The sequence below is a fragment of the Eriocheir sinensis genome, chromosome 45 (assembly GCF_024679095.1).
Source record: "Eriocheir sinensis breed Jianghai 21 chromosome 45, ASM2467909v1, whole genome shotgun sequence".
Classification (NCBI taxonomy): Eukaryota; Metazoa; Arthropoda; class Malacostraca; order Decapoda; family Varunidae; genus Eriocheir; species Eriocheir sinensis.
Window position 1 is genome coordinate 3,672,102 of NC_066553.1, and position 27,002 is coordinate 3,699,103.

Consider the following 27,002-nt stretch of genomic DNA (forward strand, 5'->3'; position numbering starts at 1 on the left):
CCTTACTTCCCCTTACACTCTTTCCTTGCTTTTCCTCCCCTTCCTTCTTCTTTTTCCTTAACTTCTTCCTCTCCTCTTTCATTCCTTCCTCCCATCTTTCCTTCTCTCCTCTCCTTCCTCTTTAATTCTCCCACCCCCTCCTCTTTTTTACCTTCCCTCCTTCGTTCCTTACTCCCCTTGTTTCTTTCCTACCTCCTCTCCTTCCCCACTTCCTTCCCCCCTCCATCCACCCTTCCTCGACCTTCCTACACTCAGTAATCGAACAGAAGCCTCTCAGCATCTCTTGCAGCCGTGGGCCGTGAGTCTGGCGGCTGTATCAACACCGCTGATCAGCCGATTGAGAACGGACGGCGATAATGAATGCAGTGTAAGGGGCTGAAAGGTGTGTGTGTGTGTGTGTGTGTGTGTGTGTGTGTGTGTGTGTGTGCTTGTGCGCGTGCGTAAGTTAAATGTGGCAGGATGTGAGCGTAGATTTATTTTCATATTTTTTCTCGTATTTTTTTTTCGTAATTTTCTTATACATTTTTTTTGGCGTGTGTGTGTGTTAGATAGATAGATATATAGATTTGTGGCTAGATAGAGAGAGTGAGGGAGAGAAAGCGAAGAGGCGGGTATTACGTTTAGTCAGTGAAGCGTCGGGAAAAATCTCTACATTCCATCTTATCACATTTTCTCTACAAGCCGAGAACACGAGAGTCGCCCGTCAACAGCGCCGCGTCACCCAACACCGCCTGGCCTTCCCTCCTCCTTCCCTCCCTTCCCTTCCCTGCCTCCCCCCCTCAAGACGCTCATAAAGGTCTCGTTGTTGACTCGCCTCTCCCCCGCCTTTAGTAAAATGATCAACGAGGAAATGTTCTTCGAGTTGTTGGCTTCCGGGGCTGCTTCGTTAGTTTGCGCTAGGCTCGTTGTGTCAGTGTGTCTTTTTTTTGATAGATTAAATTACTGATCATACCGCCACAACGGCCGAGTTCTTTTGGAATTGAAATATACGTAAGGAATAGATGTACAAAGACTAGAATGCGATATATACAAACAAGAGTAAAACGAGATTATAAAAGGAATAGCGGGAATTTTAAGGGAACGACATCTGAAATAATTTAGAACCAAACTATATGTAAAGAAATGACGTACAAAGACGAAAATACACTCTATACAGACAAAAATAAAACGAAATAAAAAAAATAATGAGAATTTTAGGGGAATATCTGTATTGTTTTTATCATGGTAGTAGACAGTTCAGAGACGATAGAAGAGAAGGGATAAGAAAACACAGCCCGCAGCAAGTTCTTATATAGAGTCGTGTTATAAAACATTTCGCCGCCCAAGAACACATATTCGGCAAGGCTTTCGTAGGAGTTGCGGGCATTTCCAGGAGTAGTGTTATGACCCTGGTGGTAGTTTGACCCTTCTTCTGTACCGTGAACCTAAGGAAACACTCATTAGAACCCGACTGACCCCCTCTTTGGCCTTTAGAAATAGCTGATGTGAGAAGCAAAAGTGTTTTATAATACCAACTATAGAGAGAAGAGAGGAAGAAATATGAGCAGAGAAATTCCGGTTTTAGGTTTTAGGCTTCAGGAAATAAGTATGAATGTCCATGACTGTGCTGGGGCCAGTTTTACTACGATAGTGTGCCTGCCAGGTATTGAAAGAGACAGCATTCCCTTTATATCGATTATTTGTATACCGTATGTCGAGGCATCTGATGGAATACAAGAACAAGATGATCCCGTTAATCACTGAACAGGCTGGTGTAGTGAGTCAGTCGTTTGCTGCTCTTCATTGTGGGTTCCTCTGTAACTGCGAATGTTGACTGAAAGCTTGAGTTTCTAGTAGTATTTTAACCCGTCCGTTGCGATGGGAACAAATTTGGCTTTCACTGTTATCCTGGTAAGCTATAGTCCCATGTCTTTCTCCGCCTGTGTGGTGGATAGTGGAGTGTTTCCCATGTGTTACTGGTGTGCTGGATATCCCCTCCTTAGGTGCAGGACTTTACATTTTTCTTCATTGATTGTAGCAGCCACTTTTTGATCCATTCCTGTAGCTTGGTGATGTTTTCTTGTAGGAAATCCGCAGTCAAGGGGTTAACTGCCATGCCATCTGACAAGGTATGGGGTACAATAGCATCATGAATCGCTCCGTTGACCACAAAATAGGCACGGAAAAAGATATAATAGTGTTGATGCCAGTGTAGGTGATGGAAGACTGAGTTCCCTTTCTTGTGTGCTCCATGGCAAGTGAATAGGCATCTTTAGGCTTAAAAGAACATGGTGACTCCCCGGGAATCACTCGGGAGGCAAAATGGGCCATTCTTAGTGTGTTGCGCTGAAGTGGTGTGTTTGACAGTGGTGTAAAATAAAACCTTTTCATTGGTGCCGCTTCCATACCATACGACGAGGCATCATAGGTTACAGAAACGTGAGTGCGTCCGTTTTTCTCCACTTGAAAGACCAGCAGCACCAGGGTCATTCTGTTTGCCTCGCTTCTATACCGTATAACGAGGCAGCGCATAGGTGACAAGAACGAGTGTCTTCATTTTTCTCTTCTTGAAACAGCAGCGGCACCAGGGTCAGTTTCTTTGGATTAGTTTTCTTCTTGAAACAGCAGCGGCACCAGGGTCAGTTTCTTTGGATTAGTTTTATACCGTATTACAAGGCATCGCACAGGTTACAAACACGTGAGGATTCGCTCTACCTGAAACAGCAGCACCAGGGTCACCAGGCTCATTTTCAGCGCCGCCCACATCGCCGTCTCTCTGGTCGCGGCGATAAAGCTCCGTCATAAAGGCCAGTGAAATGCGGCTCTTCAGTTTTATGCGCGTGTTTTTTTCTTCCTTTTTTATGTGGTAAGTAGCAACGATGTGAATTTCGCCTGTCTTCATTCTTCTCGCTAATGTACGGTAATGCAAGCCTCGGCCGCGGCGGGTGTGTGCTTTGTAGATTGCTCGCGATAAGACAATATTTGGATCCAATTCCTAACCATTTTACTTGCTCCTTGATAAACAAACACTCTCACGCTCATGCAAATGCACCCTCGTAAAGGTCGGGAGGCACACACACACACACACACACACACACACACACACACACACACACACACACACACACACGATCAGTTAAAGGGTCTGTTTGGAGAATAACTTAGGGGTGCAGTGATCCTAAGGAATGCATGAGCTACCTGAGGACGATACTAGTCAGCAGGAAATTCGTATAACCTGGTCTAATATGAAAGTCTGCTTGTAATATTACTGTTTGCCTCCCCCTTTTTTTTACAGCAGAGGAGTCAGTTCAAGGGCATAAAAAAATGACAGAAATGTGAAAAAAATCCGCTACTAAGAAAAAAGCCCGCTATTACTACTACTACTACTATTACTACTACTTACACATTATGATATAGAGAACATTATGGTTCGATACGTTGGATGCAGAAGTCGGAAATAATAATAATGATATAAATAAAAGCCAAATACGCTCCCACATTTTACAGAACTCTTTCGTTTTTGGTAAAAAAAATTGGAGTTTTGCTATTTATTTTTAGGTTTCATAATGCAATTCATTTATAATTATTGTGGTTGTTTAACAGATTAATAGTTAGGGAAAAATAATGCTACGCTCACGTTAAACACACCCCGTTATTGTTAAACTTACATTATAAACACAAACAATGGCAAACTGTATTACCTTGTTGGTGTTTTAAAAATGTGCAGTGTAAATTTCCAACATTATTATTATTATTATTATTATTATTATTATTATTATTATTATTATTATTATTATTATTATTATTATTATTATTATTATTATTATTATTATTATTATTATTATTATTATTATTATTATTATTTTTGCGTGGTGTGTTTGAATGTATGTGCATATGTGTGTGTGTGTGTGTGTGTGTGTGTTCTTCTCAGAGGTGACTGGAGTTTTCAGACAGCTGTATTGTTAGACTTCGTAGTTTACCAGGAAATTTTAGTGTGTATGTATGCATGTGTGTGTGTGTGTGTGTGTGTGTGTGTGTGTGTGTGTGTGTGTGTGTGTGTGTGTGTGTGTGTGTTTAGCAAAAGTTTCACCATCGCGATGCAGAACAATTATTGGTTTGGTCTTTTTGGAAACCCGTCGACGAACTCACAAGTAATTTCACTAAAAATAAATGGTTATGTGTCGTTGCTCATATTGAAAAGCTAACAGTAAGCGGGTTGTATGGCTCCGCTTATTTGCATACAGTCTAGACATTTGCCGAAGGGTCGAGGCTGTAACGGAAAGGTGAACGGCTCTTGATCCTGTTTTAATTTTTTTCAATGGGATGTTCACGACGACAAAAATCACGGCATATTTTAAATGGAGTTAAGTATTTAAACCAAGTATTTTTTCCGCGGTAATTGTTATTGGAACTCACTTTTGTTTTATCAGTTAGATGGGAAGGATGGAAAAAAATATCACGGCATATTTTAAACGAGGTGAAGTTTTTAACCAAGATTCTTTTTTCGTGATAATTGTTATTGTAATCCACCTTTGTTTTATCAATTGGATGATCAGAACTACTTAAATCACGACATATTTTTAATGAATTCAATATATTTAAGCTCGACATTTTTAACAGCTTGTCCGGTAATGTATTGTAATCGAGTTTTGCTTTATCAATTATAAATAGTAAGGCCAACAAAAGGCACGGTATATTTTCAGTGTAATCAAAGTATTTATACCATAATATTTTTTTTGGTTAGGTGTTGTTATGATCCACTTCAGTGCAGTCTTGTTGCAATGGTGAAAGAAGAAATATTAAAACGAGTTCAGTAAGTATTTTAGCATATTTTATGTTCCTGTTTTTTTTGTATTTGCATTTCATAAAACAAATATGCATCTTTCCTTGAAATAGGGAATAATCTCTTTTTTTTTGACGAATACAAACAAACTAACAGGGAAAAGCCTTCTGAGGTGCTGATTATAAAACGGTAATAATAAAACAATGTTCTAAAATATACAGGTCGTCTAATACAGGTGTTTTTAGTCGCCTGAAAGAGTAATTTGCATTTGTTAAGAAGCAACCTTCATTTTTCCTGTTTTTGCAAGTGTTTCAGTCAAGTTGTTCAAGAATATGTCAAGGATTATGTTGTCTCCGTGAGGGTTTAACCAAGTCTCTCATGTTTTTTTGTGTCTCGGAAGTTTTCAATCGAGATATTCATGACCGACACTTTGGGCTAAAGGTACTCCTGAAGTCATCACTAAAACTGCTCTCTCGAACGATTTATTTTGTGCAGGTTGTCTTCGCTCGTACTTTTTCTTTACTTTGACACGATATAAAAAAAATAAAAAAACATGGTACATTACTGTATCCTAAGAGCACTCATCAGATGCCTCTCCGAAATCCAGGTGCAAAACATCTCAATTCAGTTGCATCATGAACGGAGGAAAAGCAGCTGTAGGATTCTGACATTATAGAAAAAAGCAAAACGCGTTGATTATGCATCTATCAACGCAACGAAATCAATTAAGAGGATTATTAGTGTTTATTTCTGTTGATGATGGGTATTACTTCTGGTAAATTGATACTGAACGGAAGAGTCTAGGCTTACAACCAATGATATTCAGTGTTCTTGATGATGTATGTAATTTTTCCGTGTGTGTGTATGTGTGTGTGTGTGTGTGTGAGGAGAGAGAGACAGAGAGAGAGAGAGAGGAGACGAGAGGAGAGGAGAAGAGACCTTATATCAACAACAGAACAGCACCGGTATTTCGTTTTCTCTCTCTCTCTCTCTCTCTCTCTCTCTCTCTCTCTCTCTCTCTCTCTCTCTCTCTCTCTCTCTCTCTCTCTCTCTCTCTCTCTCTCTCTCTCTCTCTCTCTCTCTCTCTCTCTCTCTCTCTCTCTCTCTCGCTCAATCTCCTAACTCTTTCATCTCCGCTTCACTCCCTACCACCTAGTCCCCCACACTCTTTTCCGACCACTCTCCTATTTCATCTCCCCTCTCTTTATTTCCTCTGCTCTATCCATGTATCTCCGCCTTTCGTCTCCTCTCCTCTCTCTCCCTCTTTCTCTCTCTCTTTCTCTCTCTCTCTCTCTCTCTCTCTCTCTCTCTCTCTCTCTCTCTCTCTCTCTCTCTCTCTCTCTCTCTCTCTCTCTCTCTCTCTCTCTCTCTCTCTCTCTCTCTCTCTCTCTCTCTCTCTCTCTCTCTCTCTCTCTCTCTCTCTCTCTCTCTCTCTCTCTCTCTCTCTCTCTCTCTCTCTCTCTCTCTCTCTCTCTCAGCAGTGAGGTTGTTCCACCACACCACCGCCGCGATGGAAAAGGCACGTTGGTGGGTGCTAGATTGGGTTCTTGGCACTTCCAGGAGGGAGGCGTTGCTCAGACCGTTCTCGTGCTGCGCTCAGGCTTCCTCCAGGTAGCCCTCAGGTCCGTCAGGTGGGGCACTTGGCCCACTTGTGCCTTGTGTAACACCGTCAGGGCAGCGACTCTGCGGCGGTGCTCTAGGCTGTCCAGCTGGTTCGTGGTTGCTCCTGCCCGTCGTTCGTGTGGTTGTTGTTGTTGTCGTCGCTGTCTCTCCCACTGGCTCGGTCGGTGGTGCTGGGTGCCGTTGCTGAGGCGTTCTGCCCTCCTCTGCACCTTGTCCAGCAGGTTGAGGTGGCAGTGGACACTGGCCATCCAGGTGAACGGAGCATATTCCATCACTGGACGGACTTGTGCCTTGTAGAGGGTGTTTAGGCCTTCAGCGTCAAGGAGATTCTTCATGCGACACAGGAGGTTCACCTTCTGGGAGGCTTTATGCGCCACCCTTTCAAGGTGACGGTCGAAACGCAGCTGAGAGTCCACCTCCACGCCCAGGATGTCGACGCTGGCCTGCAGAGGGATGGTGTCGTTCCCGAATCTAAGCCTGCCGTGGAGTTGCCTCGCGTCGTCCCGAGAGGGTGATATTACCATGGCCTGGGTTTTGTCAGGGGCAAACCTGACTTGCCACCTCTTTCCCCAGGCCATTATGTCTGCCAACTGTCTGTTGACGGGCTCTATCACGTCCTGGGCTTCCTCCCTCTTGTATGTTCTGGAGAGGGTGCAGTCGTCGGCGTAGGCGCTTGCTATCAGGATGGTTTGCAGGAGGTCGTTGAAGTATATGTTCCACAGAATAGGTCCAAGGACAGACTTCTCTCTCTCTCTCTCTCTCTCTCTCTCTCTCTCTCTCTCTCTCTCTCTCTCTCTCTCTCTCTCTCTCTCTCTCTCTCTCTCTCTCTCTCTCTCTCTCATCTTATTTCCTTTGTTCAATCTATGTATTTACTCTTTCTTATCTCTCTTCCTCTCTCTCCCTCTTTTTCTCTGTCCGTATATCTATCTCTTTTTATGTTGTTCTCTCTCTCTCTACCTATCTATCTATCTATCTATCTATCTATCTATGTCTCTCTCACTACGTCCACCTCTATATCATTATTTTATCCCCATCTGGTTATTATGTGTCTGTAGTCTAACATAACCTCACATCACCTCCCTATCATCCTGTGGCTCCCGCATAGCGACCATCCGTTGGGCGAAAGCAGAACCCCACCACGAAGCTGTACAGAAAATTATGGTGAGGAAATGCGTCTTCTACTGCAGCTTTAATAAATCCTGGACCGTGGGGAAGAGAGGATCGGGAGAAGGAGGAGGAGGAGGAGGAGGAGGAGGAGGAGGAGGAGGAGGAGGAGGAGGAGGAGGAGGAGGAGGAGGAGGAGGAGGAGGAGCAGGAGCCGGTGAAGAAAGAGGGAGGACAAAGATAAACCCGGAAAGGTGAGTGTGGTCGCAAGGGGGATAATGGGAAGAAAAAAAATTAAGCAGAGGAGAATATGGAAGCGACGGAGCGTTGACGAGGACCAGGAGGAGGAGGAGGACGAGGAGCTGCAGGAACAGGGAAAAAGAGGAACGAGGACGAGGAGGAGGACGAGAAAGGCTTTAGAGTTTGGATGAAAGAAGGGTGGTCCGAAGGCTGAGGTCGGAGGCTGAGGAAAGGAAAAGGGGAGAAAAATGAAGGCTTGAACGAGAAAGGGAACAGAGGAGTGATGCATAGAAAAGGATGGGAAGGGATAGGAGGAAGGGATGAGAGGACGAAAGAGGAAGAGGGAGAGAAGAAAGGAAGCTGAGGAAAGGAAAAGGGGATAAAAATGAAGGCTTGAACGAGAAAAGGAACAGAGGAACGATGCATAGAGGAGGATGGGAAGATATAGGAGGAAGGGATGAGAGGACGAGAGAGGAAGAGAGGGAGAAGAAAGGAGAAGGCTGAGGAAGAGAAGGCGGAAAAATGAAAGCTTGGTTGAGAAAGGGAACAAGGGATGGGGGATAAAAAGGAAGAAGTGGAGGAATAGGAGCAGGGGATGGGAGGACGAAAGAGGAAGAGGGAGAGAAGAACGGAGGCTGAGGAAAGGAAGAGGAGGGAAAAATGAAGGCTTGAATGAGGAAGGGAACAGAGGATGGAGGATAAAAGGAGGATGTGAAGGGATAGGAAGGAGGAAAGGACGAGAGGATGAAAGAGGAAGAGAGAGAAGAAATGAGAAAGCACAGAGCCATTTCGTCGCTGCTTGAAAGGAATGAAGAACGGAGAGAGAGAGAGAGAGAGAGAGAGAGAGAGAGAGAGAGAGAGGTGGGGGAGGGGGGGGGTTGTGCAGTTGACGAATAACCAGCTTGAAAAAGGTCGGAGCGGAGGGGGTGGAGAGGGGAGGCTCCCTGCGTGTGTGCAATCCCTGTATCATACGTGTAGCTGTGGGTGTTTGTCCGTGTCTGTGCCGCGTCTGAAGTCTGTATATAACGCTGAGAGGGGCGGGGTCGGGGGGAGGGGGAAGAATTTTGTATTTTAAGGGTGACTCGTGAAAAGGGTTTCGTATAATCATTTGTGTGTTGGTGGGTGGGTGTGGGTGTGGGTGTGGGTCGTCATATTAAGGGTGCCTCGTCAGTGTTCTCTTCCCCATCGCAAGTCTTAGTCGAGGGCAAAGTAGGAAGAGCTTATTAGAGAGAGAGACTCATGGATCGTCAAACCATGCATGTAGGTCCGAGGAGAAATGTTAAAGGAGTGAGTACAGAAGCGCCGGTGCCTCGTCAGTGTTCTCTTCCCCACCACAAGTCTTAGTCGAGGGCAAAGTAGGAAGATTTTACTAGAGAGAGACTCACAGATCGTCAAACCATGCACAGGTCCGTGGAGGGTTGTTAAAGGAGGGAGTACAGGAGCGCCAACACACACTCAACGGGAAGCTGAGGCGCCAATCCTTGCTGGGTGTTCGTGCGCGTGTTGAAGGTCTACAATCCTTTGTCATCCCTCGCTATTAAAAGTCCGCGTCTCAGGCCGAGGAGGAAGGCTTTCTTTAAGGGTGACTCCTGAAAGCCCAGCACGCCAGCACAACGGGAAGCTGCCTGCCTCGTCCAATTAGAAGTCAGAAAATCGCTCAGGTGTTTGAGGCTGCGCCGGGGGCAGGGCGGCCGTCTTATAAAAGAGAAAATATTTGGGTCACGTCCGCCAAAGGAATCCTGATCGTTTATGATTTTTTCAGTTAATTAAATAGATCGTCTACCTTCAGGGGGAAATATTTATGGGGTGAACTCAGAGAAGAAAATGCTTTTCGTGAGTTTAAGTTCATTTTATTATATGTTACTGTCCCGGGGATATAACGGGCTGACTGGAAACAGGTACGAGTGACTTTAGTAAGAGAGTTTTTAGAGACACAAACAGCAAATTCTTTCTTTCTTTCTCTTTCGGCAACTCCTGTATACTTATTTTATGGGAGCGGTGATTAGCGGGCTTTTTTGTCTTTTTTGCTGCCATTGAGCTGCTTCCTTTGCTGAAAAAAATAATCTTGTATATGGCTGACAGGTTGTAAAGTTTGTATGGTTTCATTTGCACGCACCAAAATGAGTAGACCGAGAGTATGATAATAAACAGCAGGATAAAGTGAAGCAGCAAACATGGAGCTGGATGATATTAAATAACAGCAAATCATCGTGCATGTGGCTGACGGACAGTGATCGGATTTTTGTTTAATTTCATTCACCCGCACACACAAAAAGCAAAACACATTAGCATTAGGTAATAGACTCTGCTGTTACATTTATTACGCGATATGCAGATTGGAAAAAAAAAACGTTAAACCTAATACTGCGTTGAAGAGCCGACGAGAACTGTAACATTTTCCAAACCTTCCCACACGTGATGATGCCTCGCCAGCCCGCGCCGAGTGCCAACAGCCGGGGCCGAGGAAGCACCAGGCGGGACGCGGAGGCCGGGCGGTCCGCTTATACAGTCGCGAAAACAGATGTGCGTGTTTTTGTAAACAAAGAGACAGACTACGTGTACGGTCTGGAGACAAATGGGAAAAACTGTTCGCTAAAATACTGCTCAATAAAAGAGGACAGTAAAAAGACTCTCTCTCTCTCTCTCTCTCTCTCTCTCCTCTCCTCTCCTCTCCTCTCCTCTCTCTCCCCCCAGTGTTGTAAGTCAGTTCATTAAAGTCAGTCAGTGAGAGATTGCTCCGGAAAGGCTACGTTATAAACTAAGCAATGTACACTCACCAGCCATCACTCTTTACAACGATAATGGACAGCAATACAAAACTGACTAGAGGCTTAAGTTTGTGTAGCGTTCTGTCACAGCGCCGCACTGATATATACACGAACCGAAACACGGCGAGAGCGCGGCAGAATCCTCCTTTTTAAGAACGTCCACTCACGCCTCTTTGAATCATTTGACAGCGTTTATGAATTGACATTTACGGTGCTTGGAAGTGTGCGTGAGGAGCTGCAGGTTTTCGGGTCTTCAGTAGATGGCACCTGCAGCTTCTCTTCACACCGGCTCCTCCTTGGCGTACCAGATAAGTTGGAGTAAGTATTTTTTGTCTCCTCTGTACACTCTGCTATATGCTGAAGCTTCTCACACCTCTCCAGCCTGTTACCTGATGCCTCCAAGGTACGGGTCACACTAATCACGTTCTTATACAGCGGTGCCGAGTTTTGCACATCATTAGTAAGTTTGTGTAAAGGCGTTCATTGGGGTTATTTATTAGGAACTCGGTGCGCGCCTATACCCCTGCCTCCCCTCATTCCGCTGTGGCTGGTAAAGGATACTGGACAGAGTGACGAATATGAGCAAATCGGTGATGTTACTCCCGTTGGCCTTGAGTGCGATGTTGCCTTGATAGTGTTCCAGGTGATAGCGATAGGCACAAAGCAAAGACTGTGATGATTTCTTCAGCTGATTATGTTCTCTTATTTCTTTCATACATAGACATCTTATTATGTTCCCTTTCATCATGGTTCTTTCATTACTTTCATCTGATTATGTTCTTTCATATTTCTTTACCTCCATCTTATTATGAGGCTTTCTATCTTATTTCTTTACTTACATCTTGATTAGGTTGTCTTCTATCGTACTTCTTTACTTCAATCTTATTTAGTCTAACTTTCCTCTGCACTAAACTCCTCCTCCTTCTACCGTTTCATCCGTCTCCACTCTGCTACTCTAACCCCTTCTCATCCCAGTCCTATCTCATCTTACTCTCCGCCGCACCTTGTTGCCTCTCTTTGCTCTCCTCTCGCCAGGCTCCCTTCACAGCCTGTCACTCCTCCACCTCTTCAGCTCCTTCCTATTACATCTTACTTTCAACCTGTATGACGCGTCCCTTTCCTTCCTCCTTCCCCTCCACCCCATCACGCTGCCACTCCTATCTGCTCGTCCTCTCTCGCTCTTCTACGCCGCCTCTTCCCCTTTACGTCTCATCTGCCTCCGTCTCTGTTCCTTGCCTTTCCCCTCAGCGTGGAAAGTAAGGTAAAATATAAGGAATTTCCTGCGAGTGAGCTTATAAACTGGCCTCTCTTTCGGCCACCTCTTCGGATTATTTTTGGGAGCAGCGAGTAGCGGGCTTTTTCATATATTATTGTTTCCTTTTTTGTGTGCCCTTGTGCTGTCTCCTTTGTTGTAAAAAAAATATAATGGAAGAAAAATTTGACATAGTGGTCACCAAAATCGGCTGATGAGAAAGAAAGTGGAAATCAGAAATACAGTGATGATAAAAGTGATTTGAAGAAAAGTTACAATCACAGAATCAACCCCACCCCCCCATCCCCCTCCCTACATAGACCTTTACCACGTTGTTGATCTGAATAATAATAATAACAATAATAATAACAATAATAATAATAAGGAGACTAAGACTAACAAGAACCAGAATCACACCTCCCCCTCACTCCCTCACTCCCCCCCACTCACCCCCCCCCCCCCACACACACACAGTCCCTTCTTCAGTACTCACCACGTTGATAATCTAATGATGACTAAGAGTAATACCAACACAAACAACAACAACAATAACAAAAAGTACAAACACCCCCTTACCAACACTCACTCACACCACTCACTCACACCACCTCCACCACACACCTACCCATTCCTCACCCCTCCCTTCACACCCACACCCACTCGGTACTCACCACATTAATGATTTGTTGCAGCGTGAGACCCAGCTTGACCACGATGGCTGAGGACTCGTTGGCGGTGGGTCTTTCTAGCTTGTTGTAGTCCTTGAGCAGATCGTTCAGCAACCGCCGCTCGTGGTACCCCGGGAGGCAACCTGCGGGGGAAGGAGAGGGGACACTGGCTTAAAGACAGGCTGACGGTGCTGTCGATGGCGGGAAACTATTTATTGTGCCGGAAAGTGGTATTGGAAGCTGTTGTTGTTGTTTTTGTGATGCGCTTTGATTTGTTTTTTTGTTTGTTTTTATTTGTGTTTTTTTTGGGGGGGGGGTGGAGGAAGTGATGTGCGTTGTTGGAGTGTGTGCTGTGCCGTGCTGTTCTGTGTCTGTTTGTGTTTGTGTGTGTGTGTGTGTGTGTGTGTGTGTGTGTGTGTGTTAGCTATATGGCACACACACACACACACACACATCTCTCTCTCTCTCTCTCCATATTAAAGTTCAGGTGTGGAGTCCCCTGCTTTAAGGTCTGAATTCCCCCAGCAGAGAGCATGTGTTCGCCCTCACTGACAGCAACAACAACAACAAGAGGAGCGTCAACACTAAATTTTATTACGGCCGAGGGTGATAATTTCCAACCAATCACATTATACTTCAAAATTTCCTGCGTTATATTTTTTGGGGTTGTAAATTACCTGACTTGATTATTATGTTTCACTGGCGGCGACTTTTACGTTTTAAACTCGAGATTGCTTAACTTAAAAGGGATGGAGGCGTTTTAATATTGTAGTTTTTACTGGTGTTATAATTACTACTGTTTTTTTTTTATGGCTGTAGTTAGTTTTAGTAGTGGTGGTATTATTATTATTAGTAGTATTAGTATTAGTATTAGTATTAGCACTAGTTGGTTTGGTTGTTGTATTGTTTATATTAATGTTATCATCACTATTGAAATATGTGTTCAGTAAACCTTAATAAAAATAGTGATATTCGATCTTGTGAACTCTCGATTTAGCGGAACTCATTTTAACATTACACCTTGCTGAAATCAGTGAAGTATTCCATATAGTCATAATTAAGTTAAAAAGTTATCTATATTGATGCGTGTTTAGTGAAACCGTCCGTAAAATCGACCAGTACGCGGCAGACCGCACAAATGTAAACAATCCTGCCCAAAGCGTCTTGGTCACGAATTTGATTTTTTTTCAGTATAGGAAGCAGCTCAAGGGCAAAAAAAAGTACTGAAAAAAATCCGCTAATTGCAATATTTTATAAAATCTCCACAAGTTTCAGCGACAGTAGTGGACGTTTGATTGAAATGAAACTCTCGATGTAATGGGAGTGAGTATTTTTTGTCTCCTCTATACACTCCGCTGTATGCTGAAGCTCCTCACACCTCTCCAGCCTGTTACCTGATATTCCCAAAGTAGCCGATGCCAAGGCTTATCCCACGTCTACTACTGAACTGAACTGAACTGGGAAGGGATAGATCCAATTAGTCCAGGAAGTCGAGAGCTTACCACATGTACCGCTTCTCGCATACCTCTTCATTTATCAATATTTGGTTCATCATTCAGGAAGAGGAAAGCATACCACCTAAAGTAGTTCAATATCAGTGTGGTTTAAATAGCCCAAATTCTTCCCAAAATGCAAGAGCTTGGGGGAATTTTATGCTATCCTACTTGACAGGCAATAGGCACAGACGCGACTCCTTACACTGCATGGAAGTAGACAAGCACGAGTCGCAGTAGAGGCGTCTGGGCGAAGTACTACACGGAAGGTGACTGCAGGGAGGCTGAGATGTGTCTGTGGTGGACTCTTTGGCCGCTCATTTCTGTTTGTTTTGATATGAACAGTGATGAGCGGACTTTTTGGTTTTCTTTTTGTGTTTGTACTTGACCCGTTTTCCTCTACTGTAAAAAAATATTCGTGGGTCTATATTTTAACCCTCACACGTACGATATATAAATCATTTGTTTCGTGACACGCGTAGTAAGATGGCACACACACACACACACACACACAGTTCCTTTGATACGCATTCACAAACTCTGAAATTCTTGCGGACAGACAGACGGACGGACAGACAGATAAAGTGGTATACAGTGACGGAGAGATACTAACCGTGCTTTTCGGAATTGTTGATAATGGAAAATAACGTTCATACCGACGGACAAGTTGAGGATGAAGTAATTAATTTTTCTGCCATCTCTTTTCTTTACTCGAGCGATAGTTGAGGGAGCATGACTCGTTCTTTTCCTCGGCTTAATATCATAACATACTAACAGAGGAAGAAGGATATAGCAACAGGAACAACAGCAACAGCAAACATAATAAAAACAGACATAATATTTCAACGTTATGCATTACACTGATGACTGCCGCGACATCATGCACAAGGAGGCGGAGGAAGAGGAAGAGAATGAGGAGGAGGAGGAGGAGGACGGAGTGCATGGTTTCGCTGAGCAGGGAGGGAAGTGCAAACGTGATTGTACATTGTGGAAGCGACGGGGCGGCATTGTGGTGAGAGCATTAAGGTTTCTCGGTGGTGTTGCTGTTGATGGAGAGGCGGAGGAAGAGGTGGTGAAGGTGGTGGTGGTAAGGGTGGAGGGGGGGGTGGATAGGCCTAGAGTTAGTGGAATAGAACAGCATATTCTCTTCTTTTTTTTGTTTTTGTTCTACGGTTTTGTTTTGAGAGCGAGTGTGTGGGCAGCTTCTAGTGTGTGTGTGTGTGTGTGTGTGTTGCCTGAGTGTTGTAGTGCCAAGAGTCTGACACACACACACACACACACACACACACACACACACACACACACACACACACCGTCATCGTGCTGATTTGCTATTGAAGGACGTTGGGATAAGAAGACTGCATGAGTGGCTGTTGTCCTTATGTGTGTTTGGGTGGGTGTGGGTGGGTTGGGGGGGGGGGGGGCTGGCTGGCTCTTCCATCTCCCTCATGTTGGTAAATGAAATACATATGAATGGTAACGTGTGGAAGAGAATAAAGTAGAGTTTTATTTATGAGAATAGGGACACATTTCTTTTCATGCTAATTCTTGTTTTTTCTTATTTCATCGACGTTGTTTGTCTTGTTGTTTTCGGAAGCTGTTTTGTATGTTTTGAACGGTGACAACAAAACGTCGACACTTTTTAATTGCTAGCGCCAGTAGGGAGGGGTAGAGAGAGAGAGAGAGAGAGAGAGAGAGAGAGAGAGAGAGAGAGAGAGAGAGAGAGAGAGAGAGAGAGAGAGAGAGAGAGAGAGAGAGAGAGAGAGAGAGAGAACCCCCTCCCCATGTCATGTTGTTGTTCTCATAGTGATTTGTGTTGCAGCGAACGGCAAGCAAACTCTGTGACGCAATGGCGGTGATGAAAACACAGGGATACATTTTTTTCCCCGGTACTCGCGTGTATTCCTGAAATGTGTTACGGCAAAAAACTCAGTAACGCGGCCGCACATTTTTTAAACAGTCGGCCGCCCAGGTGTAATTAAAAACAATTCCGGAAGCTCACTTTGTGTTTGGAGGATATAATGACTGGTGGAGTGTGTGGTGTGGTCTGAAGGTGCTGGAGGTGCAGGAGTTCGTGGTTTGTAGGCGCTGGTGTCCGTTTAGGTCAGCGTCGTGCATGTGTGTTGGAAGGGTCGCTGGGCCGGGCGTGTAGGTCATCCTTTCATATAACTGTAAATTAGGATTGTTGTATACTTGCTTCGTGTTCCGTGCGCTCTACGTGCTTCAATGCTTGTATTACCGCAGGTTCTTGGGGTTATTTGTGATGTGTCTGTTTTTATGGTTTTATTTTCTTTTTCATGTTTCAAGCTGTTTGTATTCTATGTTCTCACGCTGAGGTGTTGGAGAAAGAACATAAGTGTGTGTGTGTGTGTGTGTGTGTGTGTGTGTGTGTGTGTGTGTGTGTGTGTGTGTGTGTGTGTAAGGGAGATTACGAGGGCGCAAGGCTTACTAGGATATATATTGATTTTTTTTACGTGCTTAATTTCTCGTACTCAACGCAAATTAAGTTTTTTTCCTTCCTTTATGATCCTCAAGAAAACTGTACTATTTTAAATGTATAAAAAATGCAATTTCATGGTTTAGATTCTCTGTTATCATCAACCGTGAAATTAGAAAGCTCAAGAATGTCTGTTTAATTTTTTATCTATATTTCCTCACCCAGCTGCTGAGTACACAAAGGTTCTACGCACGCCTCTCAGAGGTTGGTCTTTGATATGAAGGACGGCGTGGAAGAGATGGTCTCACTAGACAACACGTTCAAGTGGTCATTATGTGCCCAGATGCTGTTCAACACAACTATCTCAATCACAGTCGTCATCTCTCGCATCGATGGCGAAATGCTTTTATTTTTAGTGTGACGACTATATCGCGCCTCGGCGGTGGAGTGGGTAGCGTTCTTAACCATGAATCTGCGGGCCTTGGTTCGAATCCAGGCCGGGCAGTGCAGCCCACCCAACTGTTCATTCTTCCTTTCGGGATGGTCGATAAATGGTTACCTGGACAAACCTGGGGAAGGTAAACTGTGGTAACCCGGATGTCACACTGGCCCTGTGTCGAGAACGGGTTATCTCCCACCACTGGTTCAAAGGGCAAACGGAACGGAGATGAGCATCGCCGCCACGCGCAGCTATAGCGAATGCTCCCAACTTTACCGTTTACAATTTAAGTCTTTGCTATAATTTTCTCTAAAGCGTTGACAGTTTGCTGCAGCCATTATAGCGCCATTAGTCTTTTTTAATCTTTATATTCAAGGTATTCTTTATAGTGCTTCACGGACCCCACGTCACAAATGGAGCTGGCTTAAGTGTGTGTGTGTGTGTGTGTGTGTGTGTGTGTGTGTGTGTGTGTGTGTGTGTGTGTGTGTTGCTTCACAAGACGTCCATATTCTCACACGTGTGTCTCATCCTTTAGCAAAATATTCAACGCATAAAGCAGCTTTTTTGTCCGTGTTATTTTCAGCTCTCTATCAGTCTTCCCTCAGCTTTTATTCTGTTCATCGTGATACATTTGTTTTGAATCAGGAATATCTTCAATACCTTTAATTATTCCGGTGCTCATTTAAATATTTGAATATTTATTTATTCACATATTTATTTTCACCCTAATGCATCCCTTATTATAATGAAATCACGAGTGGATTTTTTTTGTCCCGTTGCGGGATATAAAATCTAATTCTGATGTTATTTTTTCGTCGCTCGGGTATAGACTTTCCTGTACTGCATAATTAGGGACTCGTGTCTTTAGTTGAAAAAATAGAGGCGCGTAGAGGTGGCTGGGCGGCTCCTCCTTCACGGCCCCGATCCGCATAACTCAGCATAAAATATATTTTCTCGGGAACCAAATTAAATTTAGTTAGAGCGTGGAAGGGAGGCGTCTCTTGTTATGTAAGGAAAACTCACCCTTATGTCTCCCTGCAGCTGGGCCGTTACTTCCCCGGCGGCGGCGGTATCACTTATGGCTCGATAAATATGGGAACAATACTTCTCCGTGGAGGCCTTTTCTGTATAAAGGTTCCGAGCCCACTTTCAGGAGGTAAATATGTTAACAGTGCCATCTGTCGGGGAGGGCGAGCGGCGTGCCTTGCGCTGGCCGTGAACCCTCCCTCCTTGGTGCCACCATTCACAACATGTTTACTTTGCAAGACGCACACCCTTAATAAGAAGAGCCTACAAAAGAACACCAACGCACAATGGCGCCCGGCACGTAATTATTCCCGGCCAACACCACCAGTCACAGTCCCGCACGGCCACGCACACCTCGCCTCACCTGCACCACGGGACTGTTCTTTCATTGCCTTCCGTCCCTCTTAAAACCAACCCTTACAAAATCACCACACGTCTTCCACCTCAACACCTTCCCAAACACCCCTTGAACCAACCTCCCAACCCCTCCACATGTCTTCCACCTCAACACCTTCCCAAACACCCCTTGAACCAACCTCCCAACCCCTCCACATGTCCTCCACCTCAACACCTTCCCAAACACCCCTTGAACCAACCTCCCAACCCCTCCACATGTCTTCCACCTCAACACCTTCCCAAACACCCCTTGAACCAACCTCCCAACCCCTCCACATGTCCTCCATTTCAACACCTACCCAAACCAACCTTAACCCAACTTCCTAACCCCTCCACAAATCCTCCACCTCAGCTCAGTCCCTCACACGCCTTGCCCCAGTCCACCAATCACACCACTCCACCTCAACGCATTCCCTAGACGCCCAACCCAGCCTCCAACCCTACCAGAGAACCTCTTACTCTACGCCCCTACAACACCTCTACAACTCCCTTTGGATACCCCTTCAGGAACCCCCTCACAACCCCATCAAAGAGCTTCCTCCTCCTGCACATCTTCTCTACACCTCTCCCTTACGGGCTCACCAACCTCACAAGCTTTCCCCTCCTTATCTTCTACAACATCTTCGTTTTTCACTCCCTCCCCTTCATACCCCAACCTCAGAACTCCGTCAACAAACCTCATCTTTCACACTTTCCACATCACCCTTGCTCTTCGGCTGTTCACCCACCCACCTCCTGCCCTCTGTGCCGACCTATTGCTCTCCCACTCCCTTCCCAACCCCTGTAACACTCCCAGCCTCGCCCTATACTCGATCTGTGCTTCCCATTGTTCTCGTTCAGTCCCATCCCGCTCGTCACACACCAGCGCTGCCCCTCTCTCTCGTGACCCTACCCGCCACCTTCACTCGATCTGTGCTTCCCATTGTTCTCCCCGCATCCCTTCCCGCCCGTCACACACCAGCGCTGCCCCTCTCTCTCGTGACCTTACCCCACCACCAGCTCCCAGCATCTCTTTCCCGTGTGTCTACTCCTGAATCTTTCCTTCCTTCCTCACCACCGTCTTTCCCGCTGCCTCTTGTCGTCCTCTTCCACCCCTGAGCGTCCCTGTCTGTATTCTGCCTCAGACATCGCTGGTAATATGCGGTGAATTTCGGTCTTAGGAGTGATAGGAACATAAGCATTTTTTTGTACATTTGAATCCTCCGTAACTTTTATGATAGTATGCATGCGTCAACCGAATAGATGTGTGTTTGTATGTAAGAAAGGTGTGGAATAAATGGCAATAAATGACCGTCCTCGCGTTTGTCTCCATTTTATTATTGTCATCAACACCATCATCATCATAATCATCGGCGTCAGTGTTTCTTCTTCTGTATTTCCTTCTTCTTCCTTCTTCTTCTGTATTTCCTCCTGCCTACGACTTGAACTCTTTCAAGAGGAGGGTATCAGGACACCTCCCGAAATTGACCCCTCTTTCGGCCACCTCTTCGGATTTTTTTTTAGGAGCAGCGAGTAGCGGGCTTTTATTATTATTGTTTCCTTTTTTTGTGTGCCCTTGAGCTGTCTCCTTTGTTGTAAAAAAAAATTATGTCTGTTCAAAATTGTTGGTGGAGTAGGAATGAAAGGTTGCACATCGAGGAACATGAAGCATTTGTGGTTGATAAAAGTATATATATGGTCCAAACTGTTCATAGCGTAGGAATGAAAGGTTGGGCATCGAGGAACAAGAAGCATTTGCGGTTGATAAAAGAAGGACTGTCCAGCGGAATGGGCCATACTATAAATATTGACGCGCCATTCATTCTGCTGCCCGCCTCGCCGTCTGCTGTGTTTCCTTTCCCTCCCTTGACTGAGACTCCTTCAAGATGGGGCGATAAAACACATCTTGAACCCAATATGAGAATCCTTTTGGCTTATCCATCTGTTTTCGTCACGGGAGCAACAGGTTTGGGGCTTTTTATTTTTGTATTTATTGTTCCCTTCTTGGTCTGTTTCCTTATACTTAAAAGACACACTGGTCCATATTGTTAAACTTATCGGACTCCAATTACGACCATTTCCCAAGGTCAGAGACAAGATTAACTGGGTTTTCAAGAGTGATTTCCCCATTCAAGGTGCAGAGGTTGTATTAAACTATCACTAGAACCACAAAACAGTCCATGGAAACCCTACCAACTTCTACGAGAGGCTTTTCAAACAGGCGGACTGAGGTGGCGATATATTTAAAAATACGGACCACTTGCAGACCACTAACGCCAACAGACAGACAGAGGCCAGACAGCGAGTGGCCTTCACGCTAAAAAGTGGAGCAGACGCGGCTCATGCAATCAGCCGTGCAAACTTCATCCACTTTAAGCTATCGTTCGTAAGCTCCATTGCCTTACAAACTTACTTCCACTCTGACATTCTCTCTCTCTCTCTCTCTCTCTCTCTCTCTCTCTCTCTCTCTCTCTCTCTCTCTCTCTCTCTCTCTCTCTCTCTCTCTCTCTCTCTCTCTCTCTCTCTCTCTCTCTCTCTCTCTCTCTCTCTCTCTCTCTCTCTCTCTCTCTCTCTCTCTCTCTCTCTCTCTCTCTCTCTCTCTCTCTCTCGTCCAATATTTCCACTCCACTCTTCACTCAGTGTTTCCCCGTTTTCCATCATCTTTCTCCTCGTCGTTTCCACCTGCTTTCCCGCCAACATCGTCGACATGCTGGCTTTTTATCACTCGAGTGCTCTCCGCGTTCTGAATATGCCCGCGTCGTCTTAGCGCACGCTGACACGCCCGCTTGTCACACGCGTTCGACGTCCCACTGTTCGCCTGCCACCCGACGACTGTGTTGCGTCTCCTCCTCCGCGACGCCTCATTCTTGTCTATTTTCGCTGCCTCCATGCAATGCAAATGTTGGTGAGGATTTTCTCTCTGACTATTTTTATCCTCAATCAATAATTTGCATACACCCACATCCCCCCCCCCCCCCCCACACACACACACACACAAAACCTCCATCCCCACCCCCAATACTCACAATACTTAAAACTCGTATACGATCTTTATGTCAAAATACGAATAATATAGAAAAGAAAATGTAAATGTCTCCCCAAAACAGCACGCCCGCTCTGAGGTGGCCGCGGGGCACTCCGAGTATTGCCTCGCCGCGGGTGTGTCCGGAGACTAAAATATTTTCCTGAAATAACCCCGTTCCGCTATTTTATCAGTGACACACACTCACACACACACACACACACACACACACACACACACACACACACACACACACACACACACACACACACAAACACACACATACATACACAGGTTCAAATACTGACAGACAAAAAGACATACACAACAGACAGATAGACAGACACACTAGCAATAAGCTTTAGTCAAATTTACTTCTTGGAATCATCATTATTGTTTCAAAGAGTTCACGTTGCATTAAAACACAATGTACATATAACAAACAGCATTAGTCTTGTTACCAGAATCACTCAGCCTCTGGAACCAAAAGTCATCTTCAGAAAACCTGTTCGTGGCTAAATCACGTTGTAGCGTTCTGTCGAAAACTCTTTATTATACGTACTCACAACAACAGCACCGGAGTTTTCATCACCACCATCACCACCACCATCACCACTATGTAGAGCCATCACTATCACCACTAGAGCCACCAACCACTACCACCATCACAATCACGAGCGTTTTCATCACTACCAACACGACCAAAAACAAACATCTTCACCACCACATCCACAATCACCATCACCGCCGATATTTCAACCATCACCACCACCACCACCACAGTTGCAACCATCATCACCACCACCACAACCACCCCTATCACCACCAATATTTCAGCCATCACCACCACTTCAACTGCAACCATCATCATCACCACCACTACAGTAAACACCACCGTCACCGCAGCCACCACCATTATCTCCCAACACCTCAGCCATCACCATAAACCAGTAAAAGAAAACCACGGGCATGCCGCTCTGAGCATTCTCTAACTACAGGAAACCCGCACGGAAAGTTTCTGAGTGAATTAACACTGACCGGCCAACCCTCTTGAAGCAGTGGTGCTCAACCTTTCCCGGCGGCCCCCTGGGGGACGCGCGCCAAAGTTTTAGGGGCCGCCGAGAGACTCACTGATTACGAGAAAAATCTGTGTTTCGAGGTGAGAGAAGCAGTAGAAATGAGGTGTTTGAAGAAAATAGAACGTCGTCCATTCAATATATCTTTTATGAATAACGTGAAAGCATTTACAGACTCTTGTGTATAGTATTTTAGGGGCCGACGAGAGACGCGCTGATTACGAGAAAGATCTGTGTTTCAAGGTGAGAGAAGCCGTGGAAGTAAACGTGAATTGTTAAAAAAAAATCATTCTCCAATTTTTTTCTTTTTTAATAACGAGGAAATATTTGCCGGCTCTTGTGCAGACTTGTAGGGGCCGACGAGAGACTCACTGATTAAGAGAAAAATCTGTGTTTCGGGGTGAGGGAAGCAGTAGAAGTGAGGTAAATGGGAGTTGTTGAAAGAAAAAATAAACTTTGTCCATTCACTGTATCTTTTATGAGTAACTAGAAACCGTTTGCAGGCTCTTGTGCAGACTTGTAGGGGACGACGAGGGAGTTACAAATTAAAGAAAATTTTGGGCTTCAGGGTGAGTCCAGTGTGCGTGCGGGCATAGTGAGCCAAGCCGAGTGGCGGAAGAATACCCACAAGCTGCCCAGATCTTCACTCAACCCCAACTTCAGATTTTGTTCAAGTGGAGCACCGGGAGGCAGCATGGGCCAAGCACACTCCCTCACTCCACCCTTTTCCTCGATACCACGTTTTAAAAGCTCAAAGTCGAACGGAGTGAGAGAGCAATTCCAGCCTGATATTTAATTTGAGGGGACAGTATAAAGTATAAAGTCATCACTCTGAAGAACGACCTGGAGTGCAGATACAAAAACGGAGTGAGAGGAAAAGAAAACAAGGTTAATCTAGTTCAACCCACTATAAATAAAATTCGCCTGCGTCACTACCGGGGTGGGGTCGTCCGAGAGGCCCCTCTAGACAGCCTACCGGCGCTTTAGGCACCACCAAAAAAAATGTCGTATATAGTCAACTTAATAATGCATATCATCCCTGTCTCCTACTATCAGTTGCACAGTTTTAGAACCCTACCGAGAGACTTTTAGGTCGAAAGTAAAATCTGTATTAAGTTAAAATCAATGAAAGTGTGAAATACAAGCTGTAGTTTCCTAGAATAGCCTGAGAACTCTATTATCTTTTCCTGTTATTGAAGAGGAGACAGTTGAAGAGTCCAATGACGTGTTTTCTCTTTTGCCGGACACTTGAAGGGCTTGCGAGGGCGTATGTTCATGGAAAGCTGAAAAGGTTGAAGCGCAGCAAGTGAGAGAACTTGTCCACTAATAGCAAAATTTCCACTCGTGGCTTAAGGGGAATATTATCCACCTTTGTACAGGGTTGATGGGACAGACTTGTAAGTGTCGTGTAGCTCATGTGTGGCTTGTATCACGAAAGTTATAAAGTGTCGAAAAACTGAACCTAAAACGGCATCAAGTATATTTTCCATGCCCTTCAACACCCTTATGTAAACACGCCGGTCGACGCCACACACTGATGGCTCTTGTTTCATTTTCATCTAACTAGACATCTGGGGTTACGGTAAACAATTGCACCTCACTGTCCCTGTTATTTACTAAGGATTTTGTGTGTGCTCTGCCTCATAACGCATCAAAATTCGTTCAATTGATATTCGGAGCGCACCGCCGTTAATAGCTTAATATGTTGCATCAGTCTTGTGTTCTGGATATGAACTTCGTATTGTTGCACTTCAGTTTAGGCAATTTATGATGTTTTCGAATCACTCGGTTTTGCAAATATAACAACGATCACTGTTTGCTGACTGCCAATGTAGCTGTGTTGCCATAAAACACATTAACGCTTGACGAGACCTTTGGCTTGGTGTGGTGTAAGTTCCAGGCGTTGTTTTCTGCATATCCTCTTCTGGCGAGATGATCAAAGATGTATTAAAAATAAGTCTTTTGATGAATTCGACTTAATGTGCAAGGAATTTGATTGAAAGATAGATAAACATATCGTCACCCTCATAAAATTATCGCCAAAGTCATTTTTCAGCGATTTCCAGGTTTTTGTTTACATCAATTTTTCATCATGTGACGCCCATTTTTGTATAGTTGCCTTCGTCATTCAGGGTTTGAGTGTTCTAGAATTGGCCTTTTCATTTCCACCTAAATCTTAAGACAAATGAGATAATGACAGTTCTTTTCTGATTTCCTGAAAAGTAGAAAATAATGACTTAGGCGGTTTGTTTACGAAGGTGACGATATGTAAATATATAGATAGGTAGATTCATAGATAGATGAATGAATGGATGAATATACAAAACGATGTGTAGTTGAACAGAGACAGATAAGCAGGTGGACAGTTTTATGTGACCACGTCAGTCTCTGTTTCAACGTCGTAATCGATGGGAGCGTCTCTCGTCTCGTCTGCCCTAACATTTTTCGTGCTAATGACGAAAGTTTCCTGTATTGGTAAGATTTTTGTATTCCTTCAGCAATTTTTTGCCACCACTGAAAGGCGTTCAGAGTAAATGGTGGCACGCTTTTATCGACTCCACTGATGAGTGTATTTCCATTTCGGAGCCGAGGCCCCAGACGGACGAGGCCTCACCATAATTCCGCTGCCGATGAGTCAAGGGGCGAGGGGGAGCCGCAGTAAAATGAATACGTAATGGAAACTATGAATAGAAAAAATGGGCGGATGACGAAACCTTTCCTTCCTATTAACTTGACTGTAAAACAACACAGATAAAAGTAGTTACAAACACATATTTATATAAAAGAATGGCACTTAAATCACCTCTTCCCTTCCTCCCCACGTCAACACCACCCTCGCTACCACCCTCACCACCACCTTCACCCCCCCAACAGCCCACCATCACCAGCACCAGCCCCCGTGATGGATATTGGGGTCTGATCTTGCTCGATTTATGGTCCAGGGAATGCCGGAAGTGGCCGCGGCTGGCATGGCGTCCCTGCTGTGTCGCGTGTTCCGGCCTCGTCCTGTTTGTCTGGCGGCGGCGGGGAGAGGCGTCCGGACAGGCAACAAACACAGCGCCCAGGACCGCCGTAAACAAATACAGGAGAGGCGGACGTGGATGAGGCAGACCACGGGCGGTAGGGCAGAGGTCTAAGCCGCTATTTTTTCCCTCCCTGAGCCGGGTTAGGGAGGGGCGCGTGGAGGCGAGGAAGAAAGGTTACCATAAAAAAGGGACCAATTTTTCACAGCCACTCACAGGGGGAGCGTGGGAGAGAGAGAGAGAGAGAGAGAGAGAGAGAGAGAGAGAGAGAGAGAGAGAGAGAGAGAGAGAGAGAGAGAGAGAGAGAGAGAGAGAGAGAGATAACACCAGCTGCTTTTGTGAGAGTGGCAAGCTCGGCGGCCGCACGTCCTAAATGATATGCATAATGTTTGTTAGTTTCATGTGTCTGTGTGTTGCCGGGCACTGAAACTTTTGGGTGCGTGTTTGTACGAGCACTTAGTACCCGGGTTGCGCTGCACTGCTTGACGCTACATCATTTAGTTCTGTAATGTGATTCTCTTTTTTTTTTCTATCGTGGACGTAGGCATAATGAGGCTTCTTTTTATTTCCCTTGTTGCTTTTGTGACGGCTACGGAGGGTTTTGTTATTTATATGTGTGTTACAAATTCTGCTACTACTACTACTACTGCTACTACTACTACCACCACCACTACTACTACTACCACCACCACTACTACTACTACTACTACTACTACTACCACCACTGCCACTACTACTTCTACTACCACTACTACTGTCGATGATAACAATAATAATAACAATAACAGTAATAATAATAATAACAATAAGGCTGGGACTGGGTACGTGCGCTCCTGGCTCGACAAGGGCAAGAGTTACAAAATGGGTTTACTAAATATTTCTTCGAGAATAGTTTGAAAATAATGTGACAGTTACTTTTTCAAATGTAGACCGAATGACCTCGCTTTTCTTATATTACTGAAAAGATTTTGTACATCCGTAACCGTTTTTAAGTAGTTGTTTTTGTTAGCACCTTTAGAAATACGTGATGTGAGAAGCGAAAGTGTTTTATAATACCTAGTCACATTTCATTGCTGTTCGTTAACCCCACATGCCTTCTCGAGTACAGCACGCATATATAGTGGTTGACTGCCCTTCATTAACCACAGTACCGCAGAGTAACAAAGAGTCAGGCAATGCGTAAACGACCCGAAACACTAGGAGTCACATTACCAAAATTACACCACATTTCATTGCTGCTCGTCAACCCCACATACCTTCTCGAGTACAGCACCCATATATAGTGGTTGACTGCCCTTCATGAACCACAGTACCGCAGAGTAACAAAGAGTCAGGCAATGCGTAAACGACCCGAAACACTAGGAGTCACATAACCAAAATTACATCACATTTCATTGCTGTTTGTTGACACCACATACCTTCTCGAGTACAGCACGCATATATAGAGGTTGGCTGCCCTTCATGAACCACAGTACCGCAGAGTAACAAAGAGTCAGGCAATGCGTAAACGACCCGAAACACTAGGAGTCACATTACCAAAGTTATGTGTGGGGGCTCACTCACACAGCTCTTCTGGACCAGCTTCCTCCTCATACTGATAGTCTTCCTATCTTATCATATTTCCACGCTGACTGCTCTTCTGAACTTGCTACTCCTTCATCTGTATTTCCTCCTGCCTACGACTTGAACTCTTA

The 27,002-nt window shown here is 44.9% G+C and overlaps 1 protein-coding gene across 1 annotated transcript in view; it reads right to left on the minus strand.

Annotated features, from left to right (window-relative positions):
* The window catches only part of LOC126980789 (neuronal acetylcholine receptor subunit alpha-7-like), a 68,419-nt gene extending 51,691 nt beyond the window's left edge, over positions 1–16,728 (minus strand). Inside the window, exons 1-2 of the mRNA XM_050831072.1 lie at positions 16,656–16,728; positions 12,421–12,587 (exon numbers count right to left, since the gene is read on the minus strand). Coding sequence (XP_050687029.1) covers positions 12,421–12,587; positions 16,656–16,728 — 240 coding nt within the window. The remainder of the gene's footprint in view (positions 1–12,420; positions 12,588–16,655) is intronic.
* Positions 16,729–27,002: the final 10,274 nt, after the last annotated feature.